General features: G+C 49.8%; 1 protein-coding gene across 2 annotated transcripts in view; it reads right to left on the bottom strand.

Annotated features, from left to right (window-relative positions):
* The window catches only part of TTC7B (tetratricopeptide repeat domain 7B), a 206,775-nt gene that overhangs the window by 61,499 nt on the left and 126,924 nt on the right, over window positions 1-18,352 (bottom strand). For both annotated transcript variants that reach the window (XM_088455569.1, XM_088455570.1), the window contains exons 9-14: window positions 13,735-13,872; window positions 10,271-10,354; window positions 9,598-9,702; window positions 9,319-9,436; window positions 9,061-9,118; window positions 1,110-1,182 (exon numbers count right to left, since the gene is read on the bottom strand). In XM_088455569.1, coding sequence (XP_088311695.1) covers window positions 1,110-1,182; window positions 9,061-9,118; window positions 9,319-9,436; window positions 9,598-9,702; window positions 10,271-10,354; window positions 13,735-13,872 — 576 coding nt within the window. The remainder of the gene's footprint in view (window positions 1-1,109; window positions 1,183-9,060; window positions 9,119-9,318; window positions 9,437-9,597; window positions 9,703-10,270; window positions 10,355-13,734; window positions 13,873-18,352) is intronic.

Raw genomic sequence — 18,352 nt, 5'->3', positions numbered from 1 at the left:
AGGAAATAGGTGAAATAACACGTGACTGCCTACACTACATTGCCTTCCTAAAATTCTAATACCACATTTATAATTTCACAACACAACTACTCCTCATGTGTCACCATAAGGCTGAGTCCAAATATTGCGTATTAATAAAAGCACAACACAGGTGAAACGCAATAAAAGCGCATAGAAAGTGCATCAATAAAAGCGTGCGTTCCTTTTCATGTATTTCACCAATATTCCCAGTACGTGAGCGAACGCGCCCTAAACATGCCAAAGATGATTGTTTAACGCCCAATGCGCAGTACAGCAACGGTGTCCTCATTCAGTCACCAGCATACTAATCCGGGCAGTGACCTAGGGCTTCTGGGTGCTAAATACGTGCTGTGTACATCTCCATAGACAATGCCAGAACAGAGCAAGGTGCGATGGAAGGGGTAACACTGCACTGCTATCTCCCTGTCTCTGCAGATAGCATGCAGCTGGCAGGCAGAGCCCAGACTGTGAAGCACAGATGTAAATCCTTACACAAGCAGCACTAACCAGGCAGCATTTCTGGTCTATGCAGCGTATGCAAAGCAGCCTCGTGCAAAGTGCAGTGCTGGGAAAGGCTGTACAAATGAAATATGCAAAGCAGGCCGGCTAAAGACGGGGGCTGCCTGCAGATCTGAGGTTGGAGGAAGCGTTCCCATCGGTCATAATGAATCTTCCCAGGGCCGATGACCCCAATACATATCATTATCCAGCTCTTTTCTCTCCATAAACTCAACAGTTTGTGTAAGCGGAATGTATCAGAGACCCGGCCTGAGTGCACACATACAGGGAGGGACCCTCCGTTCCATGTAGGCAGCTCTCCTTTTTTTATTCTAGCTACATTTCTGTACTACAGAGCTGACAATCTAGAACCCAAATATGACAATGTCTCTGCATATGACGGCTGGCCGAGCGCTACGCAGGCATTTACTGTACATCCCTGCATGCAGTATAACATAGTTATACAGTTACCCTGCTGGAAATGACATTACACTGGAATACGCAGCACAGCTATACTACTTACATTATCCTATAATCTGTGGTTGCCGCAGCAATACAGGGCAGCCATAGGCTGGATGAGGTACGCTCACCTGTCTAGAGATCGCCAGCTGCAGAGCCAGGTAAAACACTGCTTGATGGTCAGTCGGTGACAGGCTGTGTGCCCTGAGGAAACAGGCAGATGCTAATTAGTGTCACACAACCGTAAGGTGAGATGACGGCACGCAGGCTGACATGTTGTAGGAATAAGCAGATTTCAGACATCGGTGCATATATCAACTTAGTATTTACGGTGCATACACACGTAACGATTTTGTAGCCAACGATTTTCGTTCAGATTTTCCCTTGAAAAAGTGAACGAGTTTTTGAAGTGTAATGATCGATTTTTTTAATGATTTTTACAACGATGACAAATAATGTTCCTACCCCTAATGAAAATCGTTATGTTGGACAGTCTGAAATGGACGATAACTACAAACTACAAACGGGAGTGCGCTTTAACAATTATCATTCATTGTTATAACTCAGAAACTGAACGATTTTTTGAACGATTGAACGATAACAACGCCGTTAAAGACAAATCGTTCAAAAAATCGTTACGTGTGTATGTACCTTAAGTACTTAAACTGAATCCGAAACCTGATTTCCATGTAGCTGTAACGTGAGAGACAAAGTTATCGCTTTCAGGCAATAAAATGATTTCCAGCACTTAGTATTAGGCCTTGCTGGCACAATCTCTTGCTGCTATGACTACATAGCATTATTAATAACCAGGATTGCCCACTTGTGAACAGGGGCTCATTAGTATAAAATCCCCTCCTCTATACAGCAAAGTGGCGCTTCCCACCAGTTCCCCGACAGCCTGAGGGACTTGATCTGCCCATAGCTCTTCCATAGCGCATCCGTGCAGCCACCAAGAAGTGCTAATGACCGGTGTCTTCCAGTTGTTTAATTGTTTGATGTATTGTTAGCTTGTGATTAAATTATTGTTTTTATCACTGTTTGTTTTTTTATACCAGCTCTCCACATCTACCTATGTTCTCTGATTTTTTTTTAGCAGGTAGCAGATCCTGCTGTGGAAGAGACCAGTTTTCTAAACCTAATATAAGTACTGATTGAGGAGCGCACTTATATCTTTCCTATTTCTACGGTAGATGCAATGCTCCGGCATCGCTTGGTCCCCGCGTTGTGCTGCTGTATGGGCTACACTTGGTAAAAATGATTGTCCCTCCCCCCTATTCGGAGCCCCTGTCCCTGTGGCTGCTCTGTCATATATCCCAGCGTTATGATCACATACTGCAATGCGAACATGGGCGCTGATATCGTGCCCAGATCGCATTGCAAATGTGATTATTGATAAATGGGCCTTCTAATGCAATAAGAAACACGCTTCAGCTGCAGTCATACATAGGTTACCTATAGTAATCAATATACCAGATTCAGAAAAGCCTTTGGTTACCCCTTGTGAATCCAAGATGGAAACAATATATAGTCAAGTGTTCAGTGCGACAATCACAGCTACAATGTGCATTACTAACATTTACTTTTGCGGTGCCACACCGTGTCTGCAGCGCCATAAGGGGCATATTACAATAAGTCATTGGGTGTTGCTGGGTTAGATCCTGCCATCCCCTTGTGGGGGTCTGTGGGGTTCCCGGAGTTGGGATCTTTGCTGGCTTAGCCGTGGGTTGCTGGAGAGTGTTCTCTATGTGTCGGTTGTTACAGATGGGTTTTCTTAAATCATTTACTCAATTATATCTTGTGCAGAGTTTAATATCCAGAAGGACTTTTTTTTTTTTTTTTTGCCAATTACAGCTCTGACATGAACTCCAGGGCACTTCCCAGGCTGCCCCTGGGTCACAGGACCCTCCTAACAAGAAGTTCCTGGTCTTCATAAGTTCTAGTAAATTAACTTATTTATTTATTATTTCTATTTATTAACTGCACAACATACTATTTGTCCTATCTTAAGGAACCAATCAGAGACTGATAACGGGCCACTGGGGGGTGAGAAGTGGGGTGAAGTCCCTGTGAAGCCACCGTATCAATTTGCGTTTAGCTCTTTATACCCCACCGAACATATCTTACCCTAATACGACTGTGTGAATAGGGATTGGAGAGGAATAGTTCTGAATGTCGTAAATGTTCAGCCCCTGATGTAACATTCTGGCATCTCTTGTGAGTGTCTCCTAAGGTAGGAGCATTTAGGCAGAGAGCAGCACTATCCTCTACAGGAGGATGTGTAGCCCCACAGCAGCTGGAAGATGTGTAGTCCCACAGCAGCTGGAAGATGTGTAGTCCCACAGCAGCTGGAGGATGAGTAGCCCCACAGCAGGTGAAGGATGAGTAGCCCCACAGCAGCTGAAGGATGAGTAGCCCCACAGCAGCTGAAGGATGAGTAGCCGCACAGCAGTTGAAGGATGAGTAGCCCCACAGCAGTTGAAGGATGAGTAGCCCCACAGCAGCCGAAGGATGAGTAGCCCTACAGCAGCTGGAGGATGAGTAGCCCCACAGCAGCTGAAGGATGAGTAGCCCCACAGCAGCTGAAGGATGAGTTGCCCCACAGCAGCTGAAGGATGAGTTGCCCCACAGCAGCTGAAGGATGAGTAACCCCACAGCAGCTGGAGGATGAGTAGCCCCACAGCAGCTGAAGGATGAGTAGCCCCACAGCAGCTGAAGGATGAGTAGCCTCACAGCAGCTGGAGGATGTGTAGTCCCCACAGCAGCTGGAGGATGAGTAGCCCTCCAGCAGCTGGAGGATGAGTAGCCCCACAGCAGCTGAAGGATGAGTAGCCCCACAGCAGCTGAAGGATGAGTAGCCCCACAGCAGCTGGAGGATGTGTAGTCCCCACAGCAGTTGAAGGATCTGTAGTCCCACAGCACCTGGATAATGAGTAGTCCCAAAGCAACTGGATAATGAGTAGCCCCAAAGCAACTGGAGGATGTGTAGTCCCACAGCAGCTGGAGGATGTGTAGTCCCACAGCAGCTGGAGGACGAGTAGTCCCACAGCAGCTGGAGGACGAGTAGTCCCACAGCAACTGGAGGACGTGTAGTCCCACAGCAACTGGAGGACGTGTAGTCCCACAGCAGCTGGAGGATTTGTAGTCCCGCAGCAGCTGGAGGATGAGTAGTCCCGCAGCAGCTGGAGGATGAGTAGTCCCCCAGCAGCTGGAGGATGTGTAGTCCCACAGCAGCTGGAGGATGAGTAGCCCACAGCAGCTGGAGGATGAGTAGCCCCACAGCAGCTGGAGGATGTGTAGTCCCCACAGCAGCTGGAGAATGTGAAGTCCCACAGCAACTGGAGGATGAGTAGCCCCACAGCAGCTTAAGGATGAGTAGCCCCACAGTAGCTGAAGGATGAGTAGCCCCACAGCAGCTGAAGGATGAGTAGTCCCACAGCAGCTGGAGGACGAGTAGCCCCACAGCAGCTGGAGGATGAGTAGCCCACAGCAGCTGGAGGATGAGTAGCCCACAGCAGCTGGAGGATGAGTAGCCCCACAGCAGCTGGAGGATGTGTAGTCCCCACAGCAGCTGGAGAATGTGAAGTCCCACAGCAACTGGAGGATGAGTAGCCCCACAGCAGCTGAAGGATGAGTAGCCCCACAGCAGCTGAAGGATGAGTTGCCCCACAGCAGTTGAAGGATGAGTAGTCCCACAGCAGTTGAAGGATGAGTAGCCCCACAGCAGCTGAAGGATGAGTAGCCCCACAGCAGCTGAAGGATGAGTTGCCCCACAGCAGTTGAAGGATGAGTAGCCCCACAGCAGCTGAAGGATGAGTAGCCCCACAGCAGCTGAAGGATGAGTAGCCTCACAGCAGCTGGAGGATGTGTAGTCCCACAGCAGCTGGAAGATGTGTAGCCCCACAGCAGCTGGAGAATGTGTAGCCCCACAGCAGCTGAAGGATGAGTAGCCCCACAGCAGCTGAAGGATGAGTAGCCCCACAGCAGTTGAAGGATGAGTAGCCCCACAGCAGCTGAAGGATGAGTAGCCCCACAGCAGCTGGAGGATGAGTAGCCCCACAGCAGCTGAAGGATGAGTAGCCCCACAGCAGCTGGAGGATGAGTAGCCCCACAGCAGCTGAAGGATGAGTAGCCCCACAGCAGCTGAAGGATGAGTAGCCCCACAGCAGTTGAAGGATGAGTAGCCCCACAGCAGCTGAAGGATGAGTAGCCCCACAGCAGCTGGAGGATGAGTAGCCCCACAGCAGCTGAAGGATGAGTAGCCCCACAGCAGCTGGAGGATGTGTAGTCCCCACAGCAGCTGGAGAATGTGTAGTCCCACAGCAACTGGAGGATGAGTAGCCCCACAGCAGCTGAAGGATGAGTAGCCCCACAGCAGCTGAAGGATGAGTAGCCCCACAGCAGTTGAAGGATGAGTAGCCCCACAGCAGTTGAAGGATATGTAGTCCCACAGCAGCTGAAGGATGAGTAGCCCCACAGCAGCTGAAGGATGAGTAGCCCCACAGCAGTTGAAGGATGAGTAGCCTCACATCAGCTGGATAATGAGTAGCCCCACAGCAGCTGAAGGATGAGTAGTCCCACAGCAGCTGGAAGATGTGTAGCCCCACAGCAGCTGGAGGATGTGTAGTCCCCACAGCAGCTGGAGAATGTGTAGTCCCCACAGCAGCTGAAGGATGAGTAGCCCCACAGCAGTTGAAGGATGAGTAGCCCCACAGCAGCTGAAGGATGAGTAGCCCCACAGCAGTTGAAGGATGAGTAGCCCCACAGCAGCTGAAGGATGAGTAGCCCCACAGCAGTTGAAGGATGAGTAGCCCCACAGCAGCTGAAGGATGAGTAGCCCCACAGCAGTTGAAGGATGAGTAGCCTCACATCAGCTGGATAATGAGTAGCCCCACAGCAGCTGAAGGATGAGTAGTCCCACAGCAGCTGAAAGATGTGTAGTCCCACAGCAGCTGGAGGGCGGCTTTATGTAGACCGTGATGAAATGTTGACATGTTAGAATATTAACATATTGTCCCTGGTGGCGTAGCAGTGACTTACCTGCTCCCGAAGGCTGCAGAGCTTCAGGGTCCCAGCGGGCATGTGACTTCCAGGTCAGAACTGTGTTCTGGTAAGTAATTCCCCCTATCCTTGCCCCTAATCCCTTCCTGTACCCCTCCCTCCAATGCCCTTACAGCCCCCCTCAATTGACTACATCCCGCTTCATTCTATGCTACTGACTATCATAACTTCATGCTATTCTGATTTGCAGCTACATCACTGTATGCACGTGAATGACACCTTACCCCCTCATATGGCCTTTATTTGGCTGAGGAGATGATATTCCCGTTCTATATCTAATAGTTTGGGTTTTGTATAGATTTTTTGTTTTCTGATGCTTCCTTCTTTTTTTTGTCCGCGATAACATGGGTAAGTACAGGGCAACCGCTGAGGCGAGTACTCAATGTATGGGATGGAAAACAGAGTCGCTGAAGGGAAGAGGATCATTGGTGACATGGATAGTGCAAGGGAAGAGCTGGAGGGGGAGGGCCCTGCCTGTTGGAGCTTATCTACTAGGGGGAGGTGGCAACAACAGGTGGATGTGATTCGGAAAGGAAATACTGAGGATGGGAAGAGATGAATATCTGCATATGTCAGAGACTGCTCATGTGTACTGTACGTCTATTCTTCATAAGGGTCACAGTCTTTCTGTCTAGCTGAGGCTCTGCCTGCTGCACGGTGAGACGTGGTAGGTACGACGGGCTTATGTACCCTAAACCTATAGCAAACTAATACAAACATAAAGACAACAGCGCCACCTCCAGGCCATTAAATGAGAACAGGTACTTTAAATACTGCAAATGAAAAGAAATAATTTTAAATGACAGAAACCATACTGTCAAGCATCGCATACTACTAATGGTAAGTGAAAGTGAATCATCACATACAGTGCCTTGCAAAAGTATTCAACCCCTTTGCATTTTTCATGTTTTGTTGCCTCACAACCTGGAATTAAAATGGATTGTTTGAAGGTGTGCATCATTTCATTCACAGAACAACTGTGGGTATACGTTTCTGAAGCCGGCGATCGGAATCCCGACCACTGGCTTCTAGACTACTTAATCCCGGGCGAGGGTTAAATGACAGGCGTTTAAATCTAGATGCCTGTCATTTTACCGACGCCCGGCATCCCGTTTGAAGTGATGCCGGGCGCAGTCAGCCGCGGGGTGGGGGGGCGGAGGGTTAGGTTTAGGGCTCCCGGGGGGGGAAGTTAGGGTTGGGCACCCCCCCCAGGAGATTAGGGTTAGGCTAAGGGAGGGAGGGTTAGGGTTAGGCACCCCCAGGAGGGACTTAGGTTTAGGCGGCGGGGAAGGGGGGGGTTAGGTTTAGGCACTTAAGAGGGGGGATTAGGGTTAGGCACCCTAAAGAAGGGTTAGGGGGTAAAAGGTTAGTCTATACTTACCTGGGGACGATCGGGATTTCCTCCTCTGTCGGGCTGGCACTGCCGGGATTTGAACCATGCGGCCGGCGGTGAATCATACCGATTCCCAACTGTGAAGTTGTGTTTTTTTTATATTGTGAATCAAACAACATTTACGACAACATAACAGAAAACTTCAGCGTGCATAACTATTCACCCCCCTAAAGTCAGTACTGTGTCGAGCCACCTTTTGCGGCAATTACAGCTGCAAGTCACTTTGGATAAGTCTCTATGAGCTTGCCACATCTTGCCCCTGGGATTTTTCCCATTTCTCAATGCAAAACTTTTCCAGCTCCTTCATGTTGGATGGTTTCCGCTTGTGAACAGGAATCTTCAAGTCTGACCACAGATTCTCAATTGGATTGAGATCTGGGCTATGACTAGGCCATTCCAACACATTTATATGTTTCCCCTTACACCACTGGAGTGTTGCTTTAGCAGTATGCTTCGGGTCATTGTCCTGCTGGAAGGTGATCCTCCGTTCCAGTCTCAAATCACAGGCAGACTGAAACAGGTTTTGCTCAAGAATATCCCTGTATTTAGCACCATCCATCTTTCCGTCGACTTGAATCAGTTTCCCAGTCCCTGCTGCTGAAAAACATCCCCACAGCATGATGCTGCCACCACCATGTGTCACTGTGGGGATGGTGTTCTTGGGGTGATGGGATGTGTTGGGTTTGCGCCAGACATAGCGTTTTCCTTGGTGGCCTCAAAGTTCAATTTTAGTCACATCTGACCAGAGCACCTTCCTCCATACATTTGGGAAGTCGCCCACATGCCTTTTGGCAAACTCAAATTGTGTCTTCTTATTTTTATCACTAAGTAATGGCTTTTTTCTGGACACTCTTCCATAAAGCCCAGCCCTATGGGGTGTACGGCTTATTGTGGTCACATGCACAGATACACCGGTCTCTGCTGTGGAACTCTGCAGCTCCTTCAGGGTTACCATTTGGTCTCTGTGTTGCCTCTCTGATTAATGCCCTCCTTGCCCGGTCTGTGAGTTTTGGTGGGCAGCCCTCTCTTGGCAGGTTTGTTGTGGTACCATGTTCTGTCCATTTGATGGTGCTCCGGGGGATCATCAAAGATTTGGATATTTTTTTTATAACCCAACCCAGAATTGTACTTCTCAACAACGTTGTCCCTGACTTGTTTGGAGAGCTCCTTGGTCTTCTTGGTTGCACCAGAACTTTTGAGGGGCTTCATAGCAAAGTTGGGTGATTACATATGCACATGCCAATTTTCAGAATTTTATTTATAAAGATTCTTTTTTATATATATTTTTTTCATTTCACTTCACCAAATTAGACTATTTTGTGCAGATCCATAACATAAAATTCAGATTTAAAAAAAAATTAAAAATTACAGGTTGTAATGTAACAAAAAAGGTAAAAAGCCAAGGGGGGGTGAATTGAATACTTTTGCAAGGCACTGTATACTGTATATGGATTTATAAATAGTGTAGGTCTTGTCCCCGAAGAAGCCAGGATTATTATGATCCATTCTCATATATCATCCATATTCCATCGTGGCCCAATCAGGATTGTCACTATGGAAGCTGCGCGTGGACTGATCTGAGATGCGTGCGCAGACCTGGGGGCAGGAGCTGGGGGTCTCACACTCACCTCTGAAAGGCCAGCAGAGCTTTCCTCTGTAGGTCCTCCTGCATCCCACGCAGCGAGGCTGCAAGACAATCAGGGGAAGGGGATTCAGATTTAGCCTTTACCCAACTGTGCTCAGATTTTTTTACAAAGGGACACTGATCACAGGATACGGACACAATATAATCCTGATCCCTTCTCCATTGCAGACAAGAGAAATTGCCTGACGTTATACCTATCCAGTAATGCAGATGCACAGGGTGATCAATAAGGGACTCCTACCATCCGAGGCCTGTAAGCTGTACGTCAGTCCTAGTGCCAGGTAGCCTTTGGCTTTAAACTCCGAACTTTTGTCTCCACAGTCAACAACGATTTTGGCAAATCTTTCAGCTTCGTCCATCTACCAATGTCAGAACATAAGTATGTAATAATGACATTACACACGGGAGGTTATAGCCGTGCGGGTCTGGACATCTACCTGGGCCCAGCCAGCATTTCCCATTACAGGCGCATTAACATTACAAGCAGTATATATACATATCTAGCCCTAGCAGAACGTACCCAGTGCAAGGAGCCCATGCACAGCTTGGCAGCGAGGAGCGGGATGGTGGAGTCCTCAGGCTTCAGCCGGATACATTCTTTTAGAATTTTCACAGCTCTGGCAGACTGGGAAGGGGAGAAGGAGAGATGCTGAATATTAGTGTGGCTGGTAATCAGTGGGAGAGGCCTGTGTGGCTGGTAGGGAAATTCCTACTGCATCCCTTTGTGTTCATATATTCACTTCTCAGTCTCTTCGCTCACTGACCCACAGACATTATAAGAAATACTGTTGTAAATTGAAGCTATTTTCTTTACATCACTGTTACATGAAGACACAGTATTCTGACCCTGCACAAAATGAAGTGTAATAGGGTTTTCTTCTCTGGACCTCTGGCTATATGAGGGTTACAGGCCCAAGCTTATAGAGGCCCAGGGGAAGGCAGCAAACACTGACCCATCCAATCACCGGCGGCATCAGACAATGAGGGGACAAGATTTCACCAGTGCAGCTAGTGCACTTTCATTTCGTGGGGTCGCAGCTGCTTGGGCGTCCTTATAAGACGTGAATAGCGCTTTCATTTCTGACCCCACTGTCTGCATTGTGGCAGGGGCCACAGCTTGGACTGCACTGATTTAAAGTACGTTCTTCTCTCAGGCACTAGTAAAGAGGCAGAAGGACAGGACGTTACATCACCTTTCCGGCTGCCATCAGGGAGAGCGCAAACTGGTACCAGAGGTGAAACTCTTCAAATGCGAACTTCATGGCTCTCTCCAAGCACTGCGGCAGGGACAGGAGAGAACGGGTTACAACACGGCATGCACTGACAGCAGTCTGGTTGTACTATGGTTATTTATATATTATGCCACACAATAATGCCTTACACTACACAGTAATGCCCCTTACACATTATAACCACACAGTAACGCCCTTTACAGATTATAACAAATAGTAGTAGTGCCCCATTTAACATATTCCAAAATAATAACACACTATGCCCCCCCAGCAACTCACCTCCCTGTGTCCCTCCAGCAGCCTCTCGCCTCCACCCGTGTGCCATCAGCAGCCAGCAGGTGTGGATTTGGAGCCAGGCTGCCAGCTAATTACAGCTGGCGCACTGGCTGGCAGCGGCAGACATGAATATAGACAGCGCCGGTGCAATATGAATCTGGCGTCGGTCGCGAGCCGAGCTCGTGGACCGGCAGCCAATCAGAAGCCGTCACTGCTGTTTGGCTGCCAGTCCGTGAGCTCTGATTGCCTCGAGACTGGCGGCGGTGTCTCTCCATGACTGCCTGCCAGTGCGCCAGCATAGTGCAGGACTAAAGAGCCAGTCTTTCTTCCGGGGACACCAATGTACTGGGAGGTGCAGGTGCCTCCTGTACTGGGAGCTTAATCGGAGGTGCAGGTGCCTCCTGTACTGGGGGAGGAATGGGAGGTGCGGGTGCCTCCTGTACTGGGGGAGGAATGGGAGGTGCGGGTGCCTCCTGTACTGGGGGAGGAATGGGAGGTGCGGGTGCCTCCTGTACTGAGGAAGGAATGGGAGGTGCGGGTGCCTCTTGTACTGGGGGAGGAATGGGAGGTGCGGGTGCCTCCTGTACTGGGGGAGGAATGGGAGGTGCAGTGCAGCCTGTACTGGGGGAGGAATCAGAGGTGCAGATACCCCCTGCACTGGGAGAGGAATGGGAGGTGCAGTGCAGCCTGTACTGGGGGAGGAATCAGAAGTGCAGGTGCCCCCTGTACTGGGGGAGGAATGGGAGGTGCAGTGCAGCCTGTACTGGGGGAGGAATCAGAGGTGCAGGTACCCCCTGTACTGGGGGAGGAATGGGAGGTGCAGTGGAGCCTGTACTGGGAGAGGAATGGGAGGTGCAGTGGAGCCTGTACTGGGGGAGGAATGGGAGGTGCAGTGCAGCCTGTACGGGGGGGAGGAATGGGAGGTGCAGGTGCCCCCTGTACTGGGGGAGGAATGGGAGGAGCGGCTGCCTCCTGTACTGGGGGAGGAATGGGAGGAGCGGGTGCCTCCTGTACTGGGGAAGGAATGGGAGGTGCAGATGCCCCGTGCACTGGGGGAGGAATCGGAGGTGCAGGTGCCCCCTGTACTGGGGGAGGAATGGGAGGTGCATTGCAGCCTGTACTGGGGGAGGAATGGGGGGTGCAGGTGCCTCCTGTACTGGGGAAGGAATTGGGGGTGCAGTGCAGCCTGTACTGGGGGAGGAATCGGAGGTGCAGGTGTCCCCTGTACTGGGGGAGGAATGGGAGGTGCAGGTGTACTGAGGGAGGAATGGGGGGTGCAGGTGCCCCCTGTACTGGGGGAGGAAAGTGAGGTGCAGATGTCCCCTCTACTGGGGGAGGAATGGGAGGTGCAGGTGTCCCCTGTACTGGGGGGAGGAATGGGAGGTGCAGTGCAGCCTCTACTGGGGGAGGAATCAGAAGTGCAGGTGCCCCCTGTACTGGGGGAGGAATGGGAGGTGCAGTGCAGCCTGTACTGGGGGAGGAATCAGAGGTGCAGGTACCCCCTGTACTGGGGGAGGAATGGAAGGTAAAGTGCCCCCTGTACTGGGGGAGGAATGGGAGGTGCAGGTGCCCCCTGTACTGGGGGAGGAATGGGAGGTGCAGGTGCCCCCTGTACTGGGGGAGGAATGGGAGGTGCAGGTGCCCCCTGTACTGGGGGAGGAATGGGAGGTGCAGGTGCCCCCTGTACTGGGGGAGGAATGGGAGGTGCAGGTGCCCCCTGTACTGGGGAGGAATGGGAGGTGCGGGTGCCTCCTGTACTGGGGGAGGAATGGGAGGTGCAGGTGCCCCCTGTACTGGGGGAGGAATGGGAGGTGCAGGTGCCCCCTGTACTGGGGGAGGAATGGGAGGTGCAGGTGCCCCCTGTACTGGGGGAGGAATGGGAGGTGCAGGTGCCCCCTGTACTGGGGGAGGAATGGGAGGTGCAGGTGCCCCCTGTACTGGGGGAGGAATGGGAGGTGCAGGTGCCCCCTGTACTGGGGGAGGAATGGGAGGTGCAGGTGCCCCCTGTACTGGGGGAGGAATGGGAGGTGCAGGTGCCCCCTGTACTGGGGGAGGAATGGGAGGTGCAGGTGCCCCCTGTACTGGGAGAGGAATGGGAGGTGCAGGTGCCCCCTGTACTGGAGGAATGGGAGGTGCAGTGCAGCCTGTACTGGGGGAGGAATGGGAGGTGCAGGTGCCCCCTATACAGGGGGAGGAATGGGAGGTGCAGGTGCCCCCTGTACTGGGGGAGGAATGGGAGGTGCAGGTGCCCCCTGTACTGGGGGAGGAATGGGAGGTGCAGATGCCCCTTGTACTGGGGGAGGAATGGAAGGTAAAGTGCCCCCTGTACTGGGGAAGGAATGGGAGGTGCAGTGGAGTCTGTGCTGGGAGAGGAACGGGAGGTGCAGTGCAGCCTGTACGGGGGAAGGAATCGGAGGTGAAGGGGTCCCCTGTACTGGGGGAGGAATGGGGGGTGCAGTGCAGCCTGTACTGGGGGAGGAATGGGAGGTGCAGGTGTCCCCTGTACACACACAGAAGATAACATGTGAAAGTAAATAATCCCTGCATTCCCTGTGCATTTCTAATGTACACACACAGAAGATAACATGTGAAAGTGAATAATCCCTGCATTCCCTGTGCATTTCTAATCTAAACACACAGAAGATAAAATGTGAAAGTGAATAATCCCTGCATTCCTTGTGCATTTCTAATGTACACACACAGAAGATAAAATGTGAAAAGTGTATAATCCCTGCATTCCTTGTGCATTTCTAATGGAAACACACAGAAGATAACATGTGAAAGTGAATAATCCCTGCATACACTGTGCATTTCTAATCTAAACACACAGAAGATAACATGTGAAAGTGAATAATCCCTGCATTCCCTGTGCATTCCTAATATAAACACACAGAAGATAACATGTGAAAGTGAATAATCCCTGCATTCCCTGTGCATTCCTAATATAAACACACAGAAGATAACATGTGAAAATGAATAATCCCTGCATTCCCTGTGTATTTCTAATGTACACACACAGAAGATAACATGTGAAAGTAAATCCCTGCAAAATATACTACTTTATAAGTAAAATTATTATTATTAGTAAATATCTACTCTCTTCATATGTAAATTCACATGCTAAGATCATGCCATGCAACAAGGATCACCTCTGAGAGCATCTCATACTGGCCCCTCCGCCCCAGCGCTATTGTCAGCAGGTCATACACCACCGATGCGCTCTGCAGACTGATAATGCGATCGTTTTTGTGCTCCGGGATCCGGCTTAGCACTGCATCCCTGTTAGCCTGCAGATCAAACACAGGAAAAATAACTGTACTGCACACAAGGATACTGAAAGCGTTGTCTAGAGAAAATGGGCTTCATTTATTTCACATATATTTCTCTATAGCATTTAAGCAACACCCAAGAGTTTGCGACTTTGCATGGACATAATGCACAAACATCCTTATGCCTCCGAGATGTTACTGGCTCCCAGTGACTGGCTGCACTCACAGTGATAGCATTAGCTCGCTACTGTATAGGCTTGTACTGTCAGTGATGTCACTGGCTCCTAGTGACTGGCTGCACTCACAGTGATAGCATTAGCACCTAGCTAGTGTACAGGCTTGTACTGTCAGTGATGTCACTGGCTCCTAGTGACTGGCTGCACTCGCAGTAATAGTAATAGTTCCTAGCTAGTGTACAGGCTTGTACTGTCAGTGATGTCACTGGCTCCTAGTGACTGGACAGGCTGCGTGCACAGTGGTAGCATTAGCTCCTAGCTAGTGTATAGGCTTGTACTGTTAGTGATGTCACTGGCTACTAGTGACTGGATAGGCTGCACTCTCAGTGATGTCACTGGTTCCTAGTGACTGGACAGGCTGCACTTACAATGACGCACACTTGCCTACTTTTAAAAAAGCATTTCAGGGAGATTGGGAAAGCAACATCTATGAGTGAGGCGGTAAAATGGCCTACATCTGAGAGGCGTGACATACATCCAAATGTAAATGAGCCCCAGAGCTGTTAGTTAAGGTGCCCACACACATACCGATTTGCTCCCAATCAGCCAATGTACACGATTTCCCCTGAACTCTCCCTGAACTCTCCCCAGGCAGTCATGGTCACGATTTGGAGTTAAAAATGTCCAATCTGACTTAAGATCTATCTTGCAGCCAGTGCATTGCATCCCAGATTGGCTAATCTGCCCTACAGCGCGGCAGATCTGAAGATGCGATGTACGACGAGCGGGGACGTGCATCGGCATCGTGATCAAGTGTAGAAACTCACGATTTGCCCATTTTTTACATGATCTGTCGTCACGATTCGACGAAATCGGCCAAATTGTATGAAAAGTCGGTATGTGTGTGGGCACCTTAAGATCTACTTGTTGATGAAAACACTGATACTTTTTAGAAAATGCTTCATAATGTGGGTAAGGTGCAATCAGGGAGAATGATAGACACTTCAGGGAGTTTGCTAATATTTCAGGGAGCCTCCCCGACAATCAGGGGAGTTGGCAAGTATGCAGTGATGTCATGGTTCCTAGCTACTGTATAGGCTTGTACTATCAGTGATGTCACTGGCTACTAGTGACTGGATATGCTGCATTCTCAATGATGTCATTGGTTCCTAGCTAATGTATAGGCTTATACTGTCAGTGATGTCATTGGTTCCTAGCTAATGTATAGGCTTATACTGTCAGTGATGTCACTGGCTCCTGGTGACTGTATAAGATGCATTCTCGGTGATGTCACTAGCTCCCAGTGACGGGATAGACTGCACTGGATAGGCTGCACTCTCAGTGATGTCACTGGCTCCTAGTGAATGGATAGGCTGCATTCTCAGTGATGTCACTGGCTCCTAGTGACTGGATAGACTGCATTCTCAGTGATGTCACTGGCTCCTAGTGACTGGATAGGCTGCATTCTCAGTGATGTCACTGGTTCCTAGTGACTGGATAGGCTGCATTCTCAGTGATCACTGGCTCCTAGTGACTGGATAGACTGCATTCTCAGTGATGTCACTGGCTCCTAATGACTGGATAGGCTGCATTCTCAGAGATGTCACTGGCTCCTGGTGTCTGCACAAGATGCATTCTCAGTGAAGTCACTGGCTCCTAATGACGGGATAGACTGCACTCTCAGTGATGTCTCTGGTTCCTAGTGACTAGATAGGCTGCATTCTCAGTGATGTCACTGGCTCCTAGTGACTGGATAGGCTGCACTCTCAGTGATATCACTGGCGTCTAGTGACTGGATAGGCTGCACTCTCAGTGATGTCACTGGCTCCTAGTGAATGGATAGGCTGCATTCTCAGTGATGTCACTGGCTCCTAGTGACTGGATAGGCTGCATTCTCAGTGATGTCACTGGTTCCTAGTGACTGGATAGGCTGCATTCTCAGTGATGTCACTGGCTCCTAGTGACTGGATAGACTGCATTCTCAGTGATGTCACTGGCTCCTAGTGACTGGATAGGCTGCATTCTTAGTGATGGCACTGGCTCCTAGTGACTGGATAGGCTACATTCTCAGTGATGTCACTGGCTCCTGGTGACTGCACAAGATGCATTCTCAGTGAAGTCACTGGCTCCTAATGACGGGATAGACTGCACTCTCAGTGATGTCACTGGCTCCTAATGACGGGATAGACTGCACTCTCAGTGATGTCATTGGCTCCTAGTGACGGGATAGACTGCCCTCTCAGTGATGTCATTGGCTCCTATATAATTTATAGGCTGCATTTACATGAATATTAGTTTAGAAGACATAATAGTCTTCCTCAAAGTGTGCACTTGGATCACACAAACATTAAATTACAGCTGATAAACAGATTTTGGGGGGATTTCAATTAGCCGTGGTAATAATTGATCCCCCGGGGGCTATTCAATTAGCGCCGAAGCGTGACCACCGATCAGGGATTTTTTTTTAAGGAGCTCAGCAGGTTCCAATAAAAATCCCAGACCCTATTATTGGGAACCCGGCGGGGAAAATACATAGGATCCGAAATAAGTTCACGGACCTATGTGTATTCGCCCGAAAACAGGTAAAGTTTTGGGGCGGATTTAAAAAGAAAAGGAGAAGGGGTTTCCTTATTCAGTACACTTACGATTGGTAAATTGTGTATATTCTTAACAAACGTCAGATAGGTTGGCCGACCCATCGACCCAGCTTAAATCAGGACAGACTGTAAGGGGTATAATTTACTAAAGTGAGAGTTTTAGAAATAGAGATGTTGCCCATAGTAACCAATCAGATTTTACTTAAAATTTACTAAAACCCTCTAATAATAGATAATAGCGAGAATCTGATTGGTTGCTATAGGAAACATCTGCACTTCTAAATACTCTAACTTTAGTAAATATACCCTTGAGACTCAGGAATTATCTGTCTGGGTTCTGGAAACAGAGCTTTTCATCTTAACATCTGTGAAATCAACAAGTGAATGAATTAGAAGTCTTTGAATAACAGACAGATAAACATCAACAGTAATTACAGAGGAGCAGCTTAGTCTCCTTAGAATCACTCACAGTCCCCCAAAAAAGAACAAGATGGAAATATATTAGTTGTCATAGCAACTCCTAAATTTAGCCCTCCAACCAATACAGCCAGGAAAAGGGCAGTAGAAGAATAGAACCATGTAATTATTACACAGTAGCTCATTAAGGCATTCCTAACAGTGCAGGGAGATCCTCCATCATACAGCGTCACAGGGGAGCCTACAGTGCAGGGAGATCCTCCATCATACAGCGTCACAGGGGAGCCTACAGTGCAGGGAGATCCTCCATCATACAGCGTCACAGGGGAGCCTACAGTGCAGAGGAGATCCTCCATCATACAACGTCACAGGGGAGCCTACAGTGCAGGGAGATCCTCCATCATACAGCGTCACAGGGGAGCCTACAGTGCAGGGAGATCCTCCATCATACAGCGTCACAGGGGAGCCTACAGTGCAGGGAGATCCTCCATCATACAGCGTCACAGGGGAGCCTACAGTGCAGGGAGATCCTCCATCATACAGCGTCACAGGGGAGCCTACAATGCAGGGAGATCCTCCATCATACAGCGTCACAGGGGAGCCTACAGTGCAGGGAGATCCTCCATCATACAGCGTCACAGGGTAGCCTACAGTGCGGGGAGATCCTCCATCATACAGTATCACAGGGGAGCCTACAGTGCAGGGAGATCTTCCATCATACAGCATCACAGGGGAGCCTACAGTGCAGGGAGATCCTCCATCATACAGCGTCACAGGGGAGCCTACAGTGCAGGGAGATCCTCCGTCATACAGCGTCACAGGGGAGCCTACAGTGCAGGGAGATCCTCCATCATACAGCGTCACAGGGGAGCCTACAGTGCAGAGGAGATCCTCCATCATACAGCGTCACAGGGGAGCCTACAGTGCAGGGAGATCCTCCATCATACAGCGTCACAGGGGAGCCTACAGTGCAGGGAGATCCTCCATCATACAGCGTCACAGGGGAGCCTACAGTGCGGGGAGATCCTCCATCATACAGTATCACAGGGGAGCCTACAGTGCAGGGAGATCTTCCATCATACAGCATCACAGGGGAGCCTACAGTGCAGGGAGATCCTCCATCATACAGCGTCACAGGGGAGCCTACAGTGCAGGGAGATCCTCCGTCATACAGCGTCACAGGGGAGCCTACAGTGCAGGGAGATCCTCCATCATACAGCGTCACGGGGAGCCTACAGTGCGGGGAGATCCTCCATCATACAGCGTCACAGGGGAGCCTACAGTGCAGGGGAGATCCTCCATCATACA

Source organism: Taudactylus pleione, unplaced genomic scaffold (genome assembly GCF_031769625.1).
Source record: "Taudactylus pleione unplaced genomic scaffold, aTauple2 ptg000660l, whole genome shotgun sequence".
Taxonomy (NCBI): Eukaryota; Metazoa; Chordata; class Amphibia; order Anura; family Myobatrachidae; genus Taudactylus; species Taudactylus pleione.
Note: the sequence above shows the minus strand (reverse complement) of the source record. Positions and strands in the feature narration are given on the sequence as shown.